General features: G+C 36.6%; 1 protein-coding gene across 2 annotated transcripts in view; it reads left to right on the plus strand.

Moving 5' to 3' along the window:
* Cwc27 (CWC27 spliceosome associated cyclophilin) overlaps positions 1-24,744 on the plus strand; it is a 186,686-nt gene that overhangs the window by 4,795 nt on the left and 157,147 nt on the right. For both annotated transcript variants that reach the window (XM_048368469.1, XM_048368468.1), the window contains 7 exons: positions 3,018-3,130; positions 4,202-4,345; positions 6,768-6,866; positions 8,492-8,595; positions 10,715-10,784; positions 21,960-22,039; positions 23,531-23,564. In XM_048368469.1, coding sequence (XP_048224426.1) covers positions 3,018-3,130; positions 4,202-4,345; positions 6,768-6,866; positions 8,492-8,595; positions 10,715-10,784; positions 21,960-22,039; positions 23,531-23,564 — 644 coding nt within the window. The remainder of the gene's footprint in view (positions 1-3,017; positions 3,131-4,201; positions 4,346-6,767; positions 6,867-8,491; positions 8,596-10,714; positions 10,785-21,959; positions 22,040-23,530; positions 23,565-24,744) is intronic.

Here is a 24,744-nt window from a genome sequence, read left to right on the forward strand (position 1 = left end):
TGGTTGGTCATAGGGCTTGAACTCAGGGCCCAGGCACTGTCCCAGAGCTTTTCTGCTTAAGGCTTGCACTCTACCAGTTGGAGCCACAACTCTGCTTCCTGTTTTCTGGTGATAAATTGGAGATAAGAGTCTCATGGATTTTCCTGTCAGGTTGGCTTTGAACCATGATCCTCAGATCTCATCTCCTGAGTAGCTATGATTACAGGTGTCTGGCTCAAATATTTTTAGAGCTTCTTCTTTTCTTCTACAATATATTGCATATTTTAAAACATTTGTAATGACAGATAATCACTGTCCTAAGTTATTCCCGATTTTAAATATTATTCTGGATACCAGAAAATAGCATTTTGGATGAGAAACAAGGTAGAAAAGAGAATCCATAGTATTCAGTGATTGGTATATCTGACTCCCCAAATAATTAGACCAATAGGTATCTACCAGGGAATTAAAAAAAAAATGGGTGTGAAGGGTTGAGGGAAGGAGGGAGGGAACAAAAGAGAGAGAAAGAAGAGAAAAGACATCTGCAATGATCATTATTAGTAATTGCTATGGCAGGCAGGAAGGAAATAGATTCAGACAGATAGTTTAGTTAGAGAGACCTCAAATAACTGTCAACAAAGCTAAGAAACAAAAGACAGAAAATTCAGACTTGTTTCTGGTAAGAAGTTTGGAAGAATCAGGAGCTCATATTTTACAGGAGAGTGAAATTACAAAAACATTGGAAAGAATGAGTGGTAAAACTACAACTTATGACCAGGTGAATGGAAGAAACAGAGAATATCTGTTTCTGAGTAAATAGAAAATGAGAGTCTTCTTTCTCTGGATGGTGATGAGGCTCAATTATTGAAGAAAGTTATTCTCTGATTTATAAGAGTATAAAGAGAAAGAAAAGAGAATGGAAAAATAATAAGAAAAATAGAGTAATTCTCCTAGTTAAACAGTCAGGAGATTGAATTATTTTTTATTGGAAAGGCTAGCAAGATGCCTGAAGACTGATTTGACCACAACACTCTTAACTAACTAACTAACTAACTAACTAACTAAAGGTTTAAAAATGTAGTTCAGAGGGCTGGGAATATGGCCTAGTGGCAAGAGTGCTTGCCTCCTACACATGAAGCTCTTGGTTCGCTTCCCCAGCACCACATATATGGAAAACGGCCAGAAGGGGCGCTGTGACTCAGGTGGCAGAGTGCTAGCCTTGAATGGGAAGAAGCCAGGGACAGTGCTCAGGCCCTGAGTCCAAGGCCCAGGACTGGCCAAAAAAAAAAAAAAAAAATCTTTCATAGTCCTTCCCTAACATCTAATATGTATCTGATTCTTATAGGTCTGGCTTCCTAAATGTTTTATGTTGGAATGGTGGTTTCTCTTTTGCTTTCCCTTACTGTTTCCCTTGAGACCATTCAGCATGCTAGGAGTTTATTGTTCTGGAAAAACAAATCCAATCCTGAACTCAAAATACACACACACACACACACACACACACACACACACACATACACGTGTGTGTGCTGGTACTGGGGCTTGAACTCAGTCTGGCATTCTCTCTTAGTTTTTTCACTCAAGACTCGTTTTCTATCACTTGATCCACAGATCCATTTCTGGCTTTTTGGAAGTTACTTAGAGATACAAGTCTCATAGACTTGTTTTTTGTTTGTTTTTTTTTTCGGGGGGGGTGTATTTTTTTTCTTTATTGTCAAAGTGTGGTACAGAGGTGTTACAGATTCATATGTAAGGCAGTGAGTACATTTCTTGTTCAACTTGTTACCTCCTCCCTCATTTCCCCCCTCCCCCTCCCCCTTCCTCTTCCCCCAAGAGTTGTGCAGTTGGTTTACACCAAATGGTTTTGTAAGTGCTGCTTTTTGAAATGGTTTGTCTTTTTGTTCTTTGTCTCTCGATTTTGGTATTTCTTCTCCCTTCCCCAGTTCTAATACCTGTATAAACAGTATCCAGGGTACTCAGATGAGATACAGTGGTAGCGGTGAACACCATAGGAAGGGAATAGAAGAGAAACAAAACTAAACAAACCAATCAGACAAACTAGACAAGGAAAAAGAGGGGGAAAAAAAGTACGAGTTCACATGGCATGTTGAAAATAATTACAACAGTGGTATAACTCTCGTTTCCATAACGTGGAGTTCATGTCACTTGGTCTCATTTTATGTGATCATATATATGGGTGTAGCTATTGAGGCATTTTGATCTTCTACCATGACTAGCCTATTTTGTATGAGGGATACCATAGGGTTTATGTTTCTTTGGGTTTGTGTCACTTCACTTAGTATGATTTTTTTCCAAGTCTTTCCATTTCCTTACGAATGCGGCAGTGTCATTCCTTCTAATAGAGGCATAGAATTCCACTGTGTATTTGTACCACATTTTCCTGATCCACTCATCTGCTGAGGGGCATCTTGGTTGGTCCCATGTTTTAGCAATGACGAGTTGTGCTGCGATGAATATAGTTGTGCTGGTGGCTTTAGTGTGGTCTTGCCTGTAATCTTTTGGGTAGATGCCCAAAAGTGGGGCTGCTGGGTCATGGGGGGGCTCTATGTTTAGCCTTCTTAGGAACCTCCACACTGCTTTCCAGAGGGGTTTGTTTTTGTTTTAATAGTTATTTACAGTTAAAAATCTCACACGGACTTTACTGTTCAAGCTGGTTTCAAACCGAGATCCTCAGATCTGTCCTTCCTAAGTAGCTAGGGTACAGATATGAGCCAGCGATGCCTAGTCTAACTTTGCTGTTGTTTCTTCCCCTCAGCTGAGAATCTATGGTGTTTATCAAGCCTCTTAATTTTTATTTTGTAAACAGTAATCCAGAGTTTGAGAATCTTGGAGATAAAAACCACTACCACTATAGTTTATGCACAAAGATGTTCTGTTATGAAGAGTATTTCATAAGAAGTAGGGAAGATATGGTTTTGGTTTGAATATTCTAGAAAATAACTGTCATAGCTTTAGTTTTACAGAATTATAGGTATAATTAATTTTAGAAACTGATAAATTGATTTTATTTTTTTCAGCGTATTATGACAACACCATCTTTCATAGAGTTGTACCTGGTTTTATAGTCCAAGGGGGAGATCCTACGGGTACAGGCACTGGAGGAGAGTCTATTTATGGAGCCCCATTCAAGGTAAAAGTCAGCTTCGATTGCTTAATCAAAAGTGACTCTGTCCCACAAGAAGAAAAACCATCTCATATAGTATACAAAATCAGCTGTATAAAATTATACCAGTATAACAGCAACCATTATGCTGTCAAGCATTCTTTCTGAGTTTCTTATTTCAAGCTTTTATGCAAGATTGAATTCAGGTGGAACTAAAAATGATTCTGAAAAAAATATGACTCAGAAAAGAAACCCACAGTGTTTATTTCCTGATAATCTGACTCCACCTAATTTCTGCAGCATTCTAAATGAGAAATGTGTGGGGTTTTTTAAGAACAGTGCATATGCTATTTTATTTTTGTGTTGTATTTAAACATTATCTGGAATCTGTAGGAGTTTACATGGGCCATTCTGACCAAATACTTGAGGTAAGGGTGGTTTTAATGACAGGATTTCTTTTTCACAGTTCTAGAGGCTGTGAAGTCTGTCAATGTGACTCCGAATTGAGATCTCTTTTCCTTCTAGCAGTCTGTACTTGCTCTTTTGCAAACAACCAATTGTAACTAATTAATATGTAGTCCCAGTTAGGGGAGATTAAATTTAGGACTTAAAAAATGCAGTGAAATCAAATTAACATAATCATGGCATATTTCTTGAATTAAAAGAACAAGAAGAAAGTAATTGCCTGCCAATGTTTACAGTGGGGTAGAGAAAAGCACTAAGTGAAGATTTCATAATGCTTCAAAGATGGGTCTCTTAGAAAAATAATAGAAGGAGTTACAAGCTTAGAGAACTTTGAAGGATAAAAATCAGGCAATGAGCTTTAGAAATCTATTCTCCTTTGTGTGCCCTTCCTCATAAGTAATCAGATTTCCATGCAACATGCTATATATGTGTGTGGCTATATATTTAGAAGATATCTGGAAGGTAGTGAATTTAGGTTTACATACAGAAATGTTTACATACTTGAAAAGTAGGTAACCCAGACTTTAGCACTTTTCATTAGAAATTGTTTGTGACCTTGCTGGCCTGCTGCTAACTGATTGAATATGAAGGGTCTTATGATTGAGGTATTCACTAAATCTTTTTATGCTTCAGGATGAATTTCACTCACGGTTGCGTTTTAATCGGAGAGGATTGGTTGCAATGGCAAATGCTGGCCCTCACGATAATGGCAGTCAGTTTTTCTTTACACTGGGTAGAGCAGATGAACTTAACAACAAGCATACCATCTTCGGAAAGGTTAGTGACCAGTGATCTTTTAAAATGTTTTTTGTTAGGTTTCAATGGTACATATGATCAAATTATTTAACAGCCACCTTCTTGAAAATATTCCCAAATTTATTTATTATTTTCAAATATGATGGATTGTGAACTAGAGAGGATTACCTGAATTCACTATTGCATGTGTCAAATTTGTGCTGACTTCAGTGTGTTCTTCCTGTAAGATCAGACTAGTAATATTAGTGAATATCCCACTCAGCCAATAGTGTTTTAAAATTTCTTAGAAAGGCAGTCAGGCAATTACATTTTATAATTTAAATTTTCTATTAGAGACGAATTAATTTCAATTTAAAGTGGAAGTTATATTAATGTTGAAAGTTCTACTGGAAATATTACTTTGATTTACATTGTGTGTTTTTTGTTGTGTTTTTTTTTCCAGTCCTGGGGCTTGAACTCAGGGCCTGGGTACTGTCCTTCAGCTTCTTTTGCTCAAAGCTAGCACTCTACCACTTGAGCCACAGTGCCCCTCTGGCCTTTCCAGTTTATGTGGTACTGAGGAATTGAACTCAGGCTTCATGCATGCTAGGCAAGCACTTTACCGCTGAACCAACTTCCCAGCCCTGGAAATACTACTTTGAATAGGATATATTTACTCTTGCTAACTTTGTTTGCCTGTCCTCGGCCTTGGACTCAGGGCCTGAGCACTGTCGCTGGCTTCTTTTTGCTCAAGGCTAGCACTCTACCTCTTGAGCCACAGCGCCACTTCTGGCTGTTTTCTATATATGTGGTGCTGGGGAATCCAACCCAGGGCTTCATGTATATGAGACAAGCACTCTTGCCACTAGGCCATATTCCCAACCCTCTTACTAACTTTTAATGTTATCTTCCTACAGAGTTTTGAACAATTTTCTTTCAAAATCATCTGAAGCTTTCCTTCTTTCACACTGCTCTCATCTAATCAATATAAACATATTCCTGTACATTTCAATATAAATAGGATTCTAGTATGTTTTAATTCTTAGACATGTTAAATATCAGTAGCTTATCAGCACCCTCTGCTGGTTCAGTAAGAATTGCTTTCCCATTTACTAAGCAAAATGGGTTAAAGAGAGAAAACAAACAGCGCAATTGGGAAGCTGGTATTTTAAAATCGTGAGAAATACTAAATTTAAAAGTGTCACATGAAGATAATTAAATTAACATTGTTGCTTAATTCTCAACATTTTTAATACAGGAAAGATACAAGGATATATTTTTTGTTTGTTTGTTTTTGGCTAATTCTGGGGGCTTGGACTCAGGGCCTGAGCACTGTCCCTGGCTTCTTTTGCTCAAGGCTAGCACTCTACATCTTGAGCCACAGTGCCACATATGGCGATTTTTTCTGTGTATGTGGTGCTAAGGAATCGAACCCAGGGCTTTATGCATGCTTGGCAAGCACTCTACCACTAAGCCACATTCCCAGCCCTGGATGTTTTCTTTTGTGTCATTCCCAGTACAGGTTTTCTGATTAAGTTACACAGAACATTGATTTTAAAAAATATTTATAATTAGAGGCTAGTTAGAGACAACAAGGAGTATATTGGTTGTGAGTCAGATTTTATTTACTTATTTATTTATTTTTCCCAGTCCTGGGGTTTGAACTCAGGGCCTGGGCACTGTCCCTGGCTTCTTTTTGCTCAATGCTATAGCACTCTACCACATGAGCCACAGCGCCACTTCAAGCTTTTTCTGTTTATCTGGTAATCGAACCCTAGGCTTCCTGCATGCTACCACTAAGCCACATTCCCAGCCCAGGTTATGAGTTAGAAAACCCACTGCTGTTGGGTTTGTAACTTTCTTTTTTTTTTTTGGCCGGTCCTGGGCCTTGGACTCAGGGCCTGAGCACTGTCCCTGGCTTCTTTTTGTTCAAGGCTAGCACTCTGCCACTTGAGCCACAGCGCCACTTCTGGCCATTTTCTATATATGTGGTGCTGGGGAATCGAAGGGGCTTCATGTATACAAGGCAAGCACTCTTGCCACCAGGCCATATTCCCAGCCCGGGTCTGTAACTTCTTGAAGCTCAGATTTCATGGCTAGTGAAGAAGGGTAATGATAGGTTAGAGTGCTTGGGTAGATTGAGATATTTGCAAAGTGTCTGTCATATTGTTGTTATTTGCTTATTGTAAAGTCTAATTTGCTGATGATATTTGCATGAAAGTTGTTATTTTTGTTTTAAGTATTAAGTCTGTAATGGAAAATTTCAAGCAACCTTATTGAATGTTTGAACCTATCTTGCTTTCCCCCCCTAAAATGAAGTTACTTAATTTTCATTATGCATTGCATATATTTTGAAGTAATAATGTGAAATTCCCTTTCAGTTCTTTACAAATATATTTGCAAAAGTCCTTTATTAAAGGATGAATATAAAAATTGCAATATATCTTATATTTTTATTCGCAAGGTTACGGGGGACACAGTATATAACATGCTGCGGCTGACAGAAGTAGATGTTGATGAAGATGAAAGACCGCGAAATCCACACAAAATCAGAAGTAGTGAGGTAGGAGCATGATTACTATGCACTAGACGACTTATGTTTTCATTTAAGAGCAACTGATCACTCCCAAATTCAACCGACTGGAGGAAGGCTTTGTGCTAAGTATATGATGATCCTGATTTATTTTTATTTATTTATTTATTTATTTATTTATTATTATTATTATTTTTTTTTTTTTGCCAGTCCTGGGGCTTGGACTCAGGGCCTGAGCACAGTCCCTGGCTTCTTTTTGCTCAAGGCTAGCACTCTGCCACTTGAGCCACAGCGCCACTTCTGGCCATTTTCTGCATATGTGGTGCTGGGGAATCGAACCCAGGGCCTCATGTATACGAGGCAAGCACTCTTGCCACTAGGCCATATCCCCAGCCCCACGATGATCCTGATTTAAACATGGTACCTCAGTGAGAATGTTTTCAGCCGAGGTAGGTAGCTGCACTGACTTTCTGGTCACAGTTTGTCCTAGAGACAAAGAGATTAACTGAACATCTGTGCTTGCAGATGAGGCTGAGCATGAACACCTTGTGAATATTCAGTGACACAGGAGAAAGAGCCCAAGGTTAAACAGAATGAAGCTTGGCCGTGTACTTTGAGTGTTCTCTTTCTCTGACTCTTCCATGTAATTTCATGACATATCCTTTACTTTGTGCCCACTGTATGAATGAAGGAATGTTTTTCTATATTTTTTCTTGTCTTTTCTTCTTTTTGGTACTGGGGATTGAACCCAGGATGTTGCACTTGCTAGGCAAGTGCTTTGCCACTGAGCCACATCCCAGCCCTTGGTTTCTATTTTTTAAAAATAAATTTTTTGTGATTCTTCAACCATATCTTTAAGTGGCCCCTAGTCAATGGCAGCAAGTAACCTGGTTAGAATTATGATTTCTCACTTTATTGATTTTGTTGACCAAGCAACTAAACAAATTTTGGTTTTGTTTTGTTTTTGCCAGTCCTGGGCCTTGGACTCAGGGCCTGAGCACTGTCTATGGCTTCTTTGTTTTGTTTTTTTTGCTCAAGGGTAGCACTCTGCCACTTGAGCCACTGCGTCACTTCTGACCGTTTTCTATATATGTGGTGCTGGGGAATTGAACCCAGAGCTTCATGTATATGAGGCACGCACTCTTGCCACTAGGCCATATCCCCAGCCCTAAACAAATTTAAAAAATTTAATTAAGCTTTTTTAAATTCAAAGATGAAATTTTAGAGGATAATCCAATGAGTGTAAAGCTCAATTTGTAATGGAACGTTGTAAGAATTAGGTTTAGTTAGCCTTAAGAAATGATTTCATAGGTCACTTAAAAGTTACCTCATATTGAGGAAGCAAGTTTCTTAAGAGTATCTTGGTTTGTTTTTCTTCCTCTGTCTCGTTTAAATTTCCTAAGTATTTTTTTCTTTTTCTGGAATAAGGATAAAATGTACTTTTTAAATTTAAGTAGTGCATAGCTTATTAGGACGATCCAAAGAGACCATATAAGTCTAAGTACTCTGTATCACTAGACTAGTAATATATATATATATATATATATATATATGAAGACAGTCTTAGATTCTAATGTCAATGCAATTAATGTTTGTCTTAACTTTTTGTGGAATTTACGACTAGAATAACATTTTCAAAATATTTCTTTTTGTAGGTTCTATTTAATCCTTTTGATGACATCATTCCAAGGGAAATTAAAAAGATCAAAAAGGAGAAACCTGAGGAGGAAGTCAAGAAATTGAAACCTAAAGGCACAAAGTAATCAAAGTAGAAAGATTCTTTTTAAATTTTAAAAGTGACACCAAGTTATTTAGTGTGGTTTACAAGATATTTACTAGTAAGTGAAACATCAGTTTGAGCAGGGGGGCACTCAGAATTAGGAGTATGTGGGTTTTATTTTCAATAGACCATTTCTTAAGTACATTACGTAACTTAAACCTAGCTAAAAATGTGTCATCTCAGGTACCATATAAAATCTGTGTATGATATATATTTGTGGTCACTATAGAAAGTATTAATATAAACAAGTTAGTGAAAAACTTTGTTTTAAAGTTAATAAGTGTTCATTATAAAGAATTTGGGAGTTCAGCACAGTCTAAAGAATATTTATATTTTGTAGTTCCACAGTATCTTTAACTTTCTGTTTTTTTTTTTTTTTGGCCAGTCCTGGGCCTTCGACTCAGGGCCTGAGCACTGTCCCTGGCTTCTTCCCGCTCAAGGCTAGCACTCTACCACTTGAGCCACAGCGCCGCTTCTGGCCGTTTTCTGTATATGTGGTGCTGGGGAATAATCGAACCTAGGGCCTCGTGTATCCGAGGCAGGCACTCTTGCCACTAGGCCATATCCCCAGCCCTATAACTTTCTGTTTTGGTTCTGGTGTGAATAATCTTATAAACCCTTTTAAGTAAAGCTGTTTCATTTAGATCTCTGGATTATTTCCTGAAGATAGCATTCTAAAAAATAGACATTTCTTTTTAAAATGAATTTTAATATTTTGTGACAGTCTTCTTCACATTATTAACATTTCATTTTATTTAAATAGGGCAGAATTAGATTTCAGCTTACTCTCTTACTGAATTATAGCAACCCTTTTAGGCATTTTATTGTACAGATACTTGTTAGGCTCAGATAATAAATATAATCCTGCCATACCCAGTAAGTAAGAAGCAAAGCTTACTAATCTTGCTGAGCTTCAGTTACGTGGTTACATAAAATAGAACTTATAACAAGTTCAGCACCTAGTTGTTGGGAAGATTAAGTGAGAACAGTTATGTGCAAAGTTCCTAGTTTTTGCTATTTTTTATTTGTTTTTACTAGAAATTTTACTTTGTTTTCTTTTTAATGTAGGTTTTCAATGCATAAGTTTCCTTTTTTTCATATCCTACACAATAAAGTTTCTTTTATAAAGTATAATTAAGCCAGATACTTTAATAAGCCCTTGATGACCTGAGAGGAAAACATTTCTTTAACTATTCATCTGATTTTCTTTTAGTAGTGGTTATTATTATTGTTGTTCTTATTATTATTATTTGTGCTGGCCCTGGGACTTGAACTCAGGGTCTAGGTGCTGTCCTTGAGATTCTTTTTCTCAAGGCTAGAGCTCTACCACTTGAGCCACAGCTCTACTTCGCTCTCTTTTATTCTTATGAAAGGTCATTGTTACTATATTCATTTACAGTATTTCATCACTATGATTTATCTTGACAATAGCTAAAAAAGGGTTTTTTGGGGGTGTGTGTATGTGTTACTGTTTTCATGCATAGCAAATATATTAGCAATGATGTGGTAGTCATTTCTTGTAATACATTGTACAAAGAAAGCATTTTTAGTGCCAAATCTCTATTTTTTCTAATATTTGAGAAAGTTTTAATAATTTATATATCCTACTTGAGGGTTTTGTTTTTTAGTTTGAAAGATAAAATGAGAGTTTTCCCCCTGTGGATTTAGTTTTTTTTTTTTCTTTTGCAGTTTGGCAATTTTGTGTCTTTATTAATTTTTAAATAATGAGATATATTTGCCCAATACTAGATTGTGTCTTATTTGTGATGTTGTTTTGCCTCTATATTACTTATTAGAAAAATTATCTTGCTACTAGTTTTGGTAAATATCAAAAGCTTAGTTATATCCATCTTGCTTGACCTCAGTACATGATCATGCTCAGGGTGGATTTTGGTCATTAGTTTAATACAATATAGGAAATATTGAGGGTCTGAGATATATTATAATAATGTCTGGGTAATACTGTATTCTTTAGATAGTCACAATGAACTTTTTAGTCTGTTCTTTTCCTTTGAAAATAGGATGTGTATGAGTTTTGTCTAACTTTTTCTTCATAATTTTCTTTTATTTTTTGTTTATTGTGTTTTACGTTTACTAGAAATTTTAGTTTACTTTCATTTGGAGAAGAAGCTGAAGAAGAAGAGGAGGAAGTAAATCGAGTTAGTCAGGTAATTTCTAACTAACTTACCTTCCGAATTATGAAAGAGATTAACCTCTTCTTTTTTTCAAAATATTTTCTGCTTCTGTTTTAGCTGGCATAGCACACTTTATATACATATTAAGTATAGAGTAAGTTGCTTTGTGGTATTTGCAACATGAGTTGAGTTGCCCTCTTAAAATGGTTGAATTTACCTGTTTTTAATCTTGGTGGGTTTTTTTTTATATCAATTAAAACTAGGCCTGAAGCTTTGTTTTATTGGTTTAACTTTATAATTCAGATTTTAGTTGTGTTTTTTAAATCTAATTTGCTAGGTGATTGTTGTTTCTATCTGTTTTTGTTTTTTGCCAGTCCTAGAGCTTGGACTCAGAGCCTGAGCACTGTCCTGGCTTCTTTCAAGGCTAGCGCTTTACCTCTTGAGCCACAGCACCATTTCCAGGTTTTTCTGTTTATGTGGTGCTGAGGAATCGAACCCAGACCTTCATGCATGCTAGACAAGGACTTTACTGCTAAGACACATTCCCAGCCCTGTGTCTATCTTTATTATAGTAAACAGTCACAGACCCAAACTCATGCTCATTTTAATGTTTTATATATATATATATATAATGTTTGCTTCATTAATTCTCATCACAGCCCTTTGAGATAGTTACCAGTGTTGTCCTCATTTGACTTGTGAATAAATTCAAATATAGATTGCTATAATCTTCTCCAAGGCACATAATTAGTATATCTCCCACTGGCATTGAACCAGTCTAACTAAAATCCTGGCCTTTTATTCTAGCAGCCTTCCCCATGATTTTTCCCCAATTTCTGTTTCATCACAAAACTCATTGCTGAAATATCTGCAGCTTCTTCCCATTGTTTGGAACAAAAGTCTGCTATTTTTTTCTCCAGAAAAATCATCTTCAAGGCTTTTTGTTCCCAAAGGCTATGCCTTCCTTTCTTGAAAATTAGTGAACACAAAACCTAAAGGATTAGATTCAAAATCTTTATCATTATAATTAAAACTTAATAACATAGCTCTGCATACTTGCTTGATAGTCACATATTTCATAACAATATTAACAATAATAACATTGACTGAAAAGCACATTCTTGTTACCTCTGTCTTTACTCATATGTTCTTGTGCCTCTGTCATTAGTGAGCATGGTTCAGAGAGGTTAATGTTGGGCATAAAGCAAACACTACGCTTACGTTCCTTATATTAAAATGGAATTAAAATGACATGTATAAGAAATATTTTGGGGGCTGGGAATATGGCCTAGTGGCAAGAGTGCTTGCCTCCTGTACATGAAGCCCTGGGTTCAATTCCCCGACACCACATATACAAAGAGCCAGAAGTGGCGCTGTGGCTCAAGTGGCAGAGTGCTAGCCTTGAGCAAAAAGAAGCCAGGGACAGTGCTCAGGCCCTGAGTCCAAGGCCCAGGACTGGCCAAAAAAAAAGAAAAAGAAAGAATTTGGGGGCTGGGAATATGGCTTAGTGGTAGAGTGCTTGCCTCGTATGCATGAAGCCCTGGGGTTCGATTCCTCAGCACCACATATATAGACAAAGCCAGAAGTGGCACTGTGGTTCAAGTGGTAGAGTGCTTGCCTTGAGCAAAAAAAGAAGCCAGGGGCAGTGCTCAGGCCCTGAGTTCAAGGCCCAGGACTAGCAAAAGAAAAAAAAAATGAAAAAAAAAGAAAGAATTTGGCTGGGTGTTGATGGTTCATGCCTGTAATCCTAGTACTCAGGTGGCAGATGTGAGGATCATGGTTTGAAGTTAGCCAGGGCAGGCAGTCCATGAGACTTTTCTCTCAATTAACTACCAGAAAACCAGAAGTATCACTGTGGCTCAAAGTGAGAAAACATTAGCCTTGAGCACAAAAGCTCAGGGACAGGGCCCAGGACCTGAGTTCAAGCTCCATGACTGACGAAGGAAGGAAGGGAGGGAGGGAGGGAGGGAGGGGGGGAGGGAGGGAAGAAAGAAAGAATTTGGTCATAGTTTTTCTTGCTCTTTACAGTATCCCAAAATAATCTATTTGATACTGTGGATTCAGTTACTGCCTGTCTCTACACCCATTTTGTAAACCCTTAGAGATAAGGCTAAATAATTTCTTTGAATTCATATCCCTCATTCTTAGTCTCTTTAAAAAATGTCTGTCTGCACATTTGATGTCAAAACTGAATTCATATGTTCATGGAAACCTTTCTCTATTTCCTTTATATCACCAATCATTCTGCCACTTTGATTTCTCAGAAGCCATCTTCCTTATACATCCATGCATTAGTTAGCCTTTCCGAGTTTGTAATTCAAATTTACACCTCTTCAGAATGGAAGATTTACTACATGTTAGGATTATATGTGTTTGATTTAAGGATTACCAGGGTTCCCTTTCATTAATATTATCTAAAGATGTCCAGTTCTGCAAGGTTTTGGTGGCTCACATCTGTTATTCTGGCCACTCAGGATGCAGAGATTGGTAGGATCATGGTTCTAGAGCAGCCCAAGCAAAAGGCTCTTGAGACCCAATTTCCTCTAATACCTGTTGTGGTAGTATGCATCCCTGCAATAGCAGGAATTATAAATAGAAGGATGGTGGTCTAGATTGGTATGAGCAAGAAATGGAACTCTATCTTAAAAATAGCCAGAGCAAAAGTGACGGAGGCATGGTTCAAGCACTTTACCACCCCTCTAGCAAGTGCATAGCTCTGAGTTACCCCTACCCCCCAAAAAAGCTGTCAAGTTCTGCTGAACAGAGGCACACACCTGTGATCTCAGCATTTGAGAGACACAAACAGGAGGATCACAAGTTTGAAGCCATCTTGGACTATAAAGCAAGACCTTGTCCTAAACAGCAAAATGACTAAATGTGAAGTTTCCCTGCATACTGTTGCCTTGTCCATTCATTTTTCCTTTGTTCTGGATTATGTATGCTGTCTTTCTTTGTCTGCTTTTGCTTATATGTTTTTTTTTTTTTTTTGACTGTGCTGTGATTTGAACTCAGGGACTCAGGCTTACTAAGCAGACGCTTTTTGCATTGATTATTTCCAAGGTTGTGTCTTGCTTTGTGCCCTGGCTATCCTGGACTGCAAACCTATTTGTGCTTCCCTTTGTTCCTAGGATAGCAGATGAGTTCCATTGTGCCCAGCCACTGGTTGAGAAGTATAGTTTTTCTATGCTCTCATAGCACTGTATCTTCAGTATTACTATGATTTATTTTTGCATCTTTTAACTATGTTCAATATGTAATTGCTATAAAAATCATGTTATATAGAGGTTATTCTTTTACAGCTAGAAAAATCAGTACTCAGGGAGTTGAATTGCTTAAAAGACATAGGCCCTGGAATCAGAATTGTGGATTTAAGAGGCTTTTTTAACTAGTTAAGTCTCTCACATGATCATGGATGATGGAAATGCTATTTCTATCAAGACCAAGCCATCTAAGACACTGAACCATTCTGTGTTGAAGCTGTAGTTGTCTCCATAGTAGATTGAGCAGCTTTGGAGAGCAAAGATAGGAGAAAGAAGTTGCTTTATGCTTATTTATGTAAAAATTAAGTTTCTGTTCTAATGGAACCTTTGTTCACTTTCATTTTGAGCTAGACATCAAGAGAAATTTGTTTCAATTTTTCTGTTCCTAATAAATGCATTTAAATATTCAAAATTTATTTTTATTCTGCTGATTTCTATTGTAAATTTTTTTTAAATGTTGAAATTATACCGAACATTGTGAACCCTCCAGAGGCAATCTGTGTTTGCTCTAAGATTCAGTGTGAAAAGATACAGCAAGATGATACCAGGGAGCTATTTATTTTCTCCCTTCAATCTGAAAGACACAGGTTACAGAGGCTAATTTTTTCCTCTCTGCCAAGAAGTTGCAACTCACAGTTAATTACCAAATAAGTATTAAATCTTACTATTGTGTTATTATATTTCTCTCATCTGATTCTTTAATAGATATGGGTGTATAATGTGATATAGTTTCTGTCATACATCCATATCTTTAGGCTTGTTGCTTTATTTTCTGCAATTGCCTATTAGACACCTTTCTAAGTGAATATCTCACCATTTTCCAAGCCCTGGCCTGCATCATACCATTTTTTCTCTGCTTTGTGTAGCTCATGGGCTGCAATCTCCTGAAAGGTAAATTCTGTTCATCTCGAGTGACAGTGTCTTAGAGTAGAAATAGCTCAGATTTGGAATCATATCCTATATGACAACTTCACTGTCCACTAATTGTTTGTAACTTTGTGCTACTTCATCTTTCTGGGATTCATTTTTTCTTTCTGTAACAGAAATACATATGTAACAGAAGTGCATATTATACACATTTCTTTCTGTAACAGAACTATTAGGTATTTATGTATGTGTGTGTATGTATATATGTATACCATCACTGAACTTATGAATTAAGGACATGGCTTGTCCTTATTTTGACACATTACTCACTTTTGAAAAATATATTTGAATGTCAAATGTTTTAAGATGGAACAATATCTGTTGCAATTGGCATATGCTGTTTTGTTTACTTTTTGTCAAATGAGTAAGTTTGAGAAAATGGAACATCAGAGTTGTTGAAATATACTGGCTTAAAGGAAAGCAATTGTTATTGAATGCATGAGATTGATTCTGGAAAAAATGTGAATATAAGTATATTTTATTTATTAATTTATATGCAATTACTCCAATTATGAGCATGTCTCACACATTTTACAATTGTTTTGTGGTAAATTGTAACTTTGGAAAGGAAAAGGAAGGCTAGACTCAATATTGGAAAAATATAACCAGTTTTTTTTTGTTGTTGTTTGTTTTTGCCAGTCCTGGGGTATGAACTCAGGGCCTGGGCACTGTCCCTGAGCTTCTGTTGATCAAGGCTAGCACTCTACTACTTGAGCCAAAGTGCCACTTCTAGCTTTTTCTGTTTATGTGGTACTAACCCAGGGTTTCGTGCATGCTAGGCAAGCACTCTACCACTAAGGCACATTCCCAGCCCCCAAGTTTGCTTATTTGTTTGTGTTTTAATTACGCTTTACTATTTTCAAATGTACGAAATAACTAGAACCAAGGCCAGTAACTGAGTTTTTAAATTACTAAGAACAACTTGCAGTTTCAGTGGTTGTATGAAATTAAATATTTCTAAAGGGCTTACAAATAATTTTCATTAATCATTTGCTTATCAAGTTTCTTTTTTTAGTGACTCTATAGTGCTAAGCTTTCTCCCAGAACCTTTCTGACTGATCACAAGTTAATAGCTGGTATCGTCTGAATTGCAGCTTTGCTTTATGGTTTATGGATTATTGGGGTGGGGTTACAGCCACTCCTTCACCCCACTCTCTTATTCGTGGTTTAACTTTCCTTCATTACTTATTATTTCAGTGTCTTTCTACTACCTGATAAAATCTCCTTAGAGCCATAGAATTTTATAGCTTAGAGGGGTCCTAGTTCAACTTCCTTTCTTAATAAATGAGGAAGCAGACTGGTTAAGTGACTTGCCAGACTGCATTTCTTTTTTGATAGGATTGCATGATAGAAAGATGCCTTAATAATAGTATCTTGGGTTCAGAAAAGCACACCGTTGGACTTTTTCATGATGTTCTCCTGGGCAGTATGAAGAAATATGATCTGGGAGTTAATACTCTCAGACTTATAGCTAATTGAATGCTTCTGCCAAGAGTGCTTCGTTGCCATTCTGTGCCTGAGTTTTTGAATGAGGAAGTTGAAATGTAATAGGAGTAAATGTAAATTTTTTACTTCCATTCAATAAAGTCAACTGAATATATATGACTTAGTAAGTCCTAAATGAATTATTAAGTGTGAACGCTTGTCCAGAATAAGGAATTTAACATTTTCTTCATTGTTTACATCACAGTTGCAGCATTTATACATTTTGTCCCAGGAAACTAAATGGAGCTATCAGGAGGAAGGTAGCGAGAAGGATAGGGCTTTAGCCAAAAACTACTTCACACGGGGAGTATTGGAGGAGCAGAAAAACTTGGTGAAGTAAGAATTAATTGAAGATAGCTTAAACATCAAATATCTCAAGAAAATTTTATCTGTTAGATCCCTTTCCTCGTATTTTTATGTAATAGTTTCACTTTATATTGATTTGAATCCTTTTAAATAGCATATATAGAAATATTAAAAATATTCCCAAATAAAAGCTTACAGTCATACAAGTGGTTTTCATGAGACAGACTACAATGAGTGGCAGGTCCGTTATAAAAGGTTTTCAGTAGCTACATTTTTAAAAAGCAGTCAAATTGTCTTTGTTCACAGCAATACAGGGAGTATGTCTCTTACAGACATGTTAACATTTTTCCTTCAAACTTAGAGTTATAGAAGAGCTTTTACCCCCATCCAGGAAAAATTAAATTGATAGCCAGTAGGTAAACCACTTTTTAGGATTAATTAGAATGTTTTTCCTATTCTAGTTTATCCTGTGAAATTAGACCTACTTTCACCAGGAGATGGCTGTGAGCATACTACATAGATAGCTGCCAGTCTGCTAACACAGAGGCCGTCACAGTGTTTCACAGTCTGATTTATAAAGTATGTCTGTCACATAAAATCCTTTTCAAATTTACTTAGTTTTCTAGTTCAGTGATTTTTTGAAAAGACACGTATGTGTATGTGTATGTGTACATCTATTTATCTATATCTATGTGTCTGCCTATCTAATTTCCTATTGCTGTTGTAACACTGACACAAATTTAGTACCCTGAAACAAAACAAATTTAGTATTTTAGAGTTCTGGGGATTAGAAGTCTGAATTAAGCCTTATTGGGTTATGTGCAGGTGTTGACAGGGGTGCCTTTTTTCAAGAGGCTCTGGGGAAAATTCATATCCTTGTCTTTCCCAACTTCTAGAACCTTTCTGTGTTGCTTGGCATGGCCCCATCTTCCACTTTCAAAACCATCAGTGACTGACAGTCTTTTTCTCATCGTATCACCCTGACACTGAGTCTCTTGTCTGTGATTTGTAAGGACTGTCCGTGATTACATGAAATCTATTATGATAATCTAAGATAAATTCCTCAACCTGAAATCCTAAAATGTACCTGCAGAGTTGCTTTGCCATGTAAGGTAGCTTATTCACAAGTTCTTGGGCTAAGGACAGGACATCTTTGCGACTCATAAATATGTCTTCCTTCTAAATCTGTCTTTTTTATTTGAACCAAGTACATATATATACATATATAAATATATACTACATACTTAGTTTTAATATATATTGTACATAATACTATATAAAATGATATATAAATGAGTGTATGTATATGTACATACATACACACATATATATATAATATCTATAACAGAACTTACTTGTAGCTAATTTGTAGTTCCAGAAGGTAGAACTATAATTGTTTGAATGGTTAGAAGTTACATATAGCCTTTTTTCTACAGTTGGAGTATTTTTCTAATGATAAAAGCATGCACGCATGTGAATGCATCTGTGTGTGTGTGTGTGTGTGTGTGTGTGTTTGTGTGTGTGTGGTTTTAAACAATACAAATTTGTTATGCAGTTTTGGAGGCAAAAAGTTCAAAATTGACTTGGTAGAAGTTGAGGAATGCTATTTTGTCTACCACAAAACCATTGAGATTTGAGTTGCTTTGTTATATGACAATATCATGACAAAAACCATAACATCTAAAACCAAATTACTCTGTTTATTTTGGTTTTGGCCTTGATGTTGATCCCTTTATTTTTAATTAAGGAAAAGAAGGGATGTGGGAGGAGGAGAGGAAGAGAGATCTTAGATATTTATAGCAATTAGGCATGTGATTTTGAGAATTCTCTAGTCAAAAATATGTACAGTAGACCTGTAAGCTCAAAACACTGGGAATAATTAGTGAGGGCAGAAAATCAGGCGGAATTTGTATGTTGCAATTTTAAAGGAGAATTGCCTCTTTGGGAATCCTCATACCTGCCCTTAAGATTTTCACAGTTGCTTCGATAAGGCCTATTCACATTTTTTAGGTAGTCTCAAAGCTTAAACATTTAAACATTTAAATGTCTAAAGCATTTAAAAAGTATGTTCATGTCACCATCTAGACAGGTGTTGAATGAATGAGTAGGCCTCATAAAATTAGCCACTATACCAGGGTAAGAGGTTAAGTCAGACCTTCTAGCTTCCTGGTCCTTGTTGTTCTTCTGTACCACCTTTCTATTATCTTTTCTCCCTTCTTCTGGTACTGTATTTAGTTCTTATTGTGGTGCAGCTTTATTCTTTATTATGAACTTCCAGATAATAGTGTAAATTTCCCCTGTTTACTTCGATGTTCATTCCTAGATTTGTTTTCAGACAGTTTTGAATTTGTCTTGGGGGTTCCTGGCACTGAATTCACTAAGTATATTTAGTGTTTTCCCCAGGTAAACCTTTTAGGCCTTGGGCCACTCAGAGAGATTGGGCATTAAAGACAGTCAATTAATTTTCACCCTCTTTGGGATTGCTTCTAAAATTTTCTGTTCTTCAATTTGCTTTCTTTGCATATAGATGCTTACTATAGCGGGAGGGGAACCTAAAAAATTGTTGATTATTTTAAAAAGTTAATTAAAATTAGGAATAATAATACTTAGTTCACAGTTTCCTGCTATTGTCAAGTGTTCTTTTAAATTACTGTGAAATAAGTTCGTTTTTTTTTCCTGTAAGCTGTGTAAATAAATTTTGGATGATAAACATAATCTCTTTACCTTTTTTCTTCGACAGCCCAGGCTAGTCTTGAATTCAAAGTCCTCCTGCTTTAGCTTCCCAAATACCATTACACTTGGGAAGAACCTTTTTTCTTTTTAGGAGACAGTTCTGAGTCTTGATTTCAGGGCCTGGACACTGTCCCTTATCTCTTTCACTTAAGGCTAGTATTCTACAATGGTTTATTGGAGATGAGAGTCTCATAAACCTTATATTAACCTGGGCTGGCTTTGAATCTCGACCCTTAGATCTCAGCCTCTTGAGCAACTAGGATTTTATAGCCATAAGCTACAAGCATCTGGCTAAGCACCTTGCTTTACAATTATCAATAATTTAAAGGTGATAATATAATTTGCTTATATTGCATATATGATACAATTGTTTAAAATATGTATACAATAGACTAGCTTAAGTAGCTATTTAACACGCACATTTCTCACACTTTTTGTGTATGATGAGAATGCATAAAATCATTGTGATTTTCAGCATACAAGACTTATTTAAAAATAATTAGATGATTATTATTGTGATTCCAGGAGGAAGCCAGGTAGAAAAATAATCCATAACTAAAATTCATAATTCCTAAAGATAACTTGAGGGCTGGAGAAAGGAATGTTAGAGAGACAAACCCTTGAATAATAGATGTTCAGATTTTATTACACTTTAGGTAACTTTGTGCTCAGTTTTGTACATATTCACTCCTTTTGTGTAAAATAGCCAAGAGTACCATTCCCATTTTGGAGATCAGCATTCTGAAGGAGTCATTCTATGTTTTTAATAGTACAAGTTATGGATTAAAACTTGTAAACTTATGGAATATTGGATTTTGAAACGTATGTGGTCCAACCACCATCTTTTTGTTGTTTTGACACAAAGTCTGAAGATCTTACCCAGGTTGGCTTCAAACACGGGCTCACGTGAACCTCCCGCATCAGCCTTTCAAGGACCTGTGACAACAGATGTGCATCACCACATCTGGCTACATTTTTCTTACCTTGTGTTCTTTTTCTACACCGCCTTCTGTTTTTAAACAGTTTTTATAGTTGGACAAAGATATTATCCAACAATTAGTTGATGTTTGCCTTTTCATAAACTCCTTAGTTTTAAAAAAGACTATGGAATTAGCAGTATAGACTGAATTACAAGTAAAAATAAATTTAGATGTACTGTTTGAGAAAGGCTTTTTGTTTTGTCTAGTAAAATTGGACTGTAACCACATTTTAGTTGATTAGATTTTTAAAGTCCAAAAGACTCCATGATAATACAGAAAAATTTTAGACTATTATTTTTGTCATAGAACCATATTTTTTTAAGGTACATACCTGTCAAATTTAAGAGCTGTTCTTAAAACTAATAGTGAGGCCTGGTGCCAAGCTTGAAGTTTTCTACTGTGCGGTGGGGAAGCCTGTGAGATTGCAGCTTTGCAATCTAGCCAGTGTTCTGGGTCTAGAGGGCGCAGTAGGAGGAGAAATAGATAAGAAAAATAATACATTTAGATTTTTTTTGTGCATTATTACTGTTAAGAAGATCTGAATTTAAGTCCTAGGTCTAGTTCCAATGACTAGCTTTGTGACTCCTAAGAAATTATTCTCTTCATTCACTTATTAAACAGGCCTAATGATGACCACTTCATGTTCTTTAATTTAGGGAAAGGGAGTATGAATGGTAGAAGTAACTGTAGTATGATGGCTGGCATAAAGTGTGTGCTTGATAAATTAGAATAATAGCTGCAGTGGTAGTGATTTTTAGTTCTGTTTCCTATAGTAACTTGTTTTACTATTGCTTTAGTTATCTCTTCTTTTTATGCCTATTTCCATACTACAATGTAAACTTGTTGAGAACATGAACTTTGAAATTATACAATTAAATAAATCTTTAGACCCTGCTGAATGCCCATACTTGTGGATTCCTCTAAGTAGCTAGTTACCCTTTTAAAAATGGTATCTTATAGTTACCTTTATCTGAGTTTTAGGTATATTCTGAAAAGTGACTCATTATGGTATTGATAATGTATTGAGAAATAATAGTATACATTACTTTCAAGTTACTATTCTAATTGTCTAAGTTCTTATATATGGCTTATAAAATTAATTAGCTATATGTGAATCATGAAGGTTTAGCTCAGAATTGGTCAATAGACTTATTTTTAATGATTTATCACTTTGTGGGAAAAATATGTTTCAAATAGTAGTTTTGATAGAGCACACCTATAATTCTACTTCTTGGAGACTGAAGCAGGAGGACTACAAGTTCAAGGCTCCCTAGTTAACATAATGAGACCTGGTCTCAAAAATAAGGTTTTGAAATAAATAAAGCAAATCAGATCATTATTATCAGTGAAAGGTAGGATAGGATTCTTTCTTCTAAAACTTTAGTTTATCCTGAATGTTTCAGGGACATATCTTTTTCTAAACACATGTTAATACTAGATTTTATGTAAATTTGCTAACTTGTCCTTCTGGGAAATGTTTTATTTTTCCATTGATGGTATTGTACATGTTTTTCCAGAGCATGAAAGGCAAAAGTAAAAGCAGTCATGACCTCCTTAAGGACGATCCACATCTCAGTTCTGTTCCAGTTGTTGACAGGTTAGTATGGTGCTTGTGTGATCTGAAGTTCTTATTTTTTAGGCTCAGATCCTTTTCTTTCTTCCCTTATTAGTAAACAGTCAGAGCTCATAAATCCCGATTTGAAAACCTAGCTAAAACAAATCATAGTTTGATAAAAGCTGCAGAGCTCTAGCAATTTGGAAAACCTCTGTTGTCCCTTTCAGTCTTCTCTTTGGCTACTTCTGTTGAATTAATTACTCTTGAAGTTGTCAGTTTATATCATCTTAGGATAGTGTGAATACTGGGAGTTGTTGAATATTTAATTCCAAGTTGCTTTGCCAACTTTTTCCTTGAAGTGTTCTTGTCTCTGTTGGTATTATGGGCTGTGGGGCGCACCGACTGGCCCCGCCTGTCCGCGCCCCTGAGGTGCGTGGTTGTTGCGCCTGGGAGTGAGGCCCTGAAGAGCCCCGCCTGCCTCAGTCCCTGGGGGCGTGCTTGCTTGCACCACCTCCCGGAAGAGGGATCCCGGTTAGCCCCGCCTGCCTTCTGGGTCCGGAACTGGAAAGGTGGCTCTAGCTGGCCATGCCTCCCAGCCTTAAGACCATGTGTAGCAAGATGGCTGCCGGCAGTAACCTGGGGGCGGTCCTGCTAGTACTTAGGCCGCCCCTTAGGGAGGTCCCATGGCCTTCCGCCCTTGACTGACAGCTTGGACCGCCAATCATCGCCCCTGGCTAGGTATGGTACACCCTCCTCTTCCTGCTGCCATTGCCCATACTTAAGATCGGGTCCGCCCCACTAAAACTGAGAGCAGTCTTGAACCTCTCCCCAGTCGTCTAATTGTCCAACTGCCCACGAAAGGTTGGGTTGGGCTGGGTGTGGGCCACTCGCGGCTAGTTACCTCTTCTGGGTTCACCCTCAGCAGGGTGCGCTTCCTTGCCTCTCCCGCTGGCTGGGAGAGCACCCGGGGTGCAGGGACCCCTGCAATGGGCTAAGCAAATCAGAGTGTAAGGTTTTGGGAAGAAGTCACCATATTTTAGGCCACTCCACTGAGTAAACATTCTCACATAAACTGAGGTGTTAAAAGGAAGTTGTCTTGCTGTCTTTTTTTGCTTTTTTCTTAGAAAGGAAGATATCTGTGTGTTAAATACAATTGCAGATGAAATATTAGGCCAGTGTCTTACAGGAGATCTAAAAATACTATTGTAATTCTGAGTTCAGCTCATTTTCAATTTCAAACATCTTCTCTTAGAGTATTTTTTATTAGAAAAAGAATTCTGCTGTAGACAGAATATCCTTGTGGATTTTTTTAAAACCTTTGTTGAAAAAATCCAGTGATTTCACATATCTGCTAATGGAGCATACTTCTTTTTCTGCCTATAAATATCACTCCGTTGTAAGACATTTCCATCTGCACTACAGTGTTTTTTCTTTTGAGATTCGTTTATTGAAGTAAATTTTTGAAACATGAATCCTAGCAATTACTAAAACATTTACTTTGAAGCTAACATTTGTTTTACTTATTTTTTGTAGTGAAAAAGGTGATACAACAGGAGATTTGGATGATGTGAGTATTTATTTTATGTAAATATAACTTGAATTTATAGAAAGTTCACATTTTTCCAAAATAAAATGTTTTCTTTAAAAGTAATGTTTTTAATAATACATGTGCAATTTTGAAAAACTGAAAAAGAAAAATAATTTAATATTAGAATATTTTCATTTAATTGTATGTGTACATTTCTCTATAAAATTTCAGTCTTCAATCAGAATTTTTGTCCTGCTGTTTCTCCCTCTCACAAAACATACATGAAAACTCTAACTTGAGCTGTTATAATTTTATTTTATTATGATACAAGTTTAAATATGAATGAACGAGAATCATGTTACATATGGAAAATACTGAGATTAGTCATTTATAATAGTATTCAGTTTTATGTACACATTTTGAAATATTCTCTTTCAAAACTGTAGTGACCTTTATTAGCTGTAGTAGCTAACAGTAATGGAAGAAAAACATAGGAAAGTCTTCTTTTAATATATGAAAGTTTTTCAAATTGTGCAGGTGAGGCTTTATATAAAAAATCTTGTTCTGTGCATTTAATAGGAAATATGTAACTTTCCATGTGTGGATCCAGATTTATTATTATCACAGTCAATAAGAGGTCTGTATATTAGAAAGAGAATGAATATGTGATCCTGTGAAGAAAACCTTCTCTTGAGAGATGTTGCTGTGCTGCCGAATTAGGAGCTAACTGGGTGACAAAAGAAAGCAATGAAGGCTGGGGTCCCTGTGCCTCGGAGATGAATATATGCTAAAACAAAGGAGAAGTTACACCTTCTTAAAGAAATACAAGCTGAAAGCTGAAGCTTGAGCAGAACCTCTTGTGTGAAAAGCAGGAGGGTTGAAAGTAAAGAGAACTCCATTTTGCCAAACTCCGTGAAGCAGGATAGGTTGGTGTGTTCTGGGAGCTGAAAGAAGACCAGTGTGCTGAGTGTAGTGACAGGAACACTAGGATGAAGTAGGAGAGGGAAGGGGTCTGGCAAATATTAGAGCTTCATAGGTCGTGGTGTGGCATTTGAATTTCATCCTAAAAGTAATGACAAATACTGTAATACCTTGTGATCAACTTTGTGTTCTAGGAAGATTGCTATTGGTAACATTATAGAGGCCAAATTAGGGGAAACAGACTGTGTTGAAGGGAGCTGCTGAAAGCTATTGTGGGAGGAGGCCTGAATGGAAGACT

This window comes from Perognathus longimembris, chromosome 19, assembly GCF_023159225.1.
Source record: "Perognathus longimembris pacificus isolate PPM17 chromosome 19, ASM2315922v1, whole genome shotgun sequence".
NCBI classification, from domain to species: domain Eukaryota; kingdom Metazoa; phylum Chordata; class Mammalia; order Rodentia; family Heteromyidae; genus Perognathus; species Perognathus longimembris.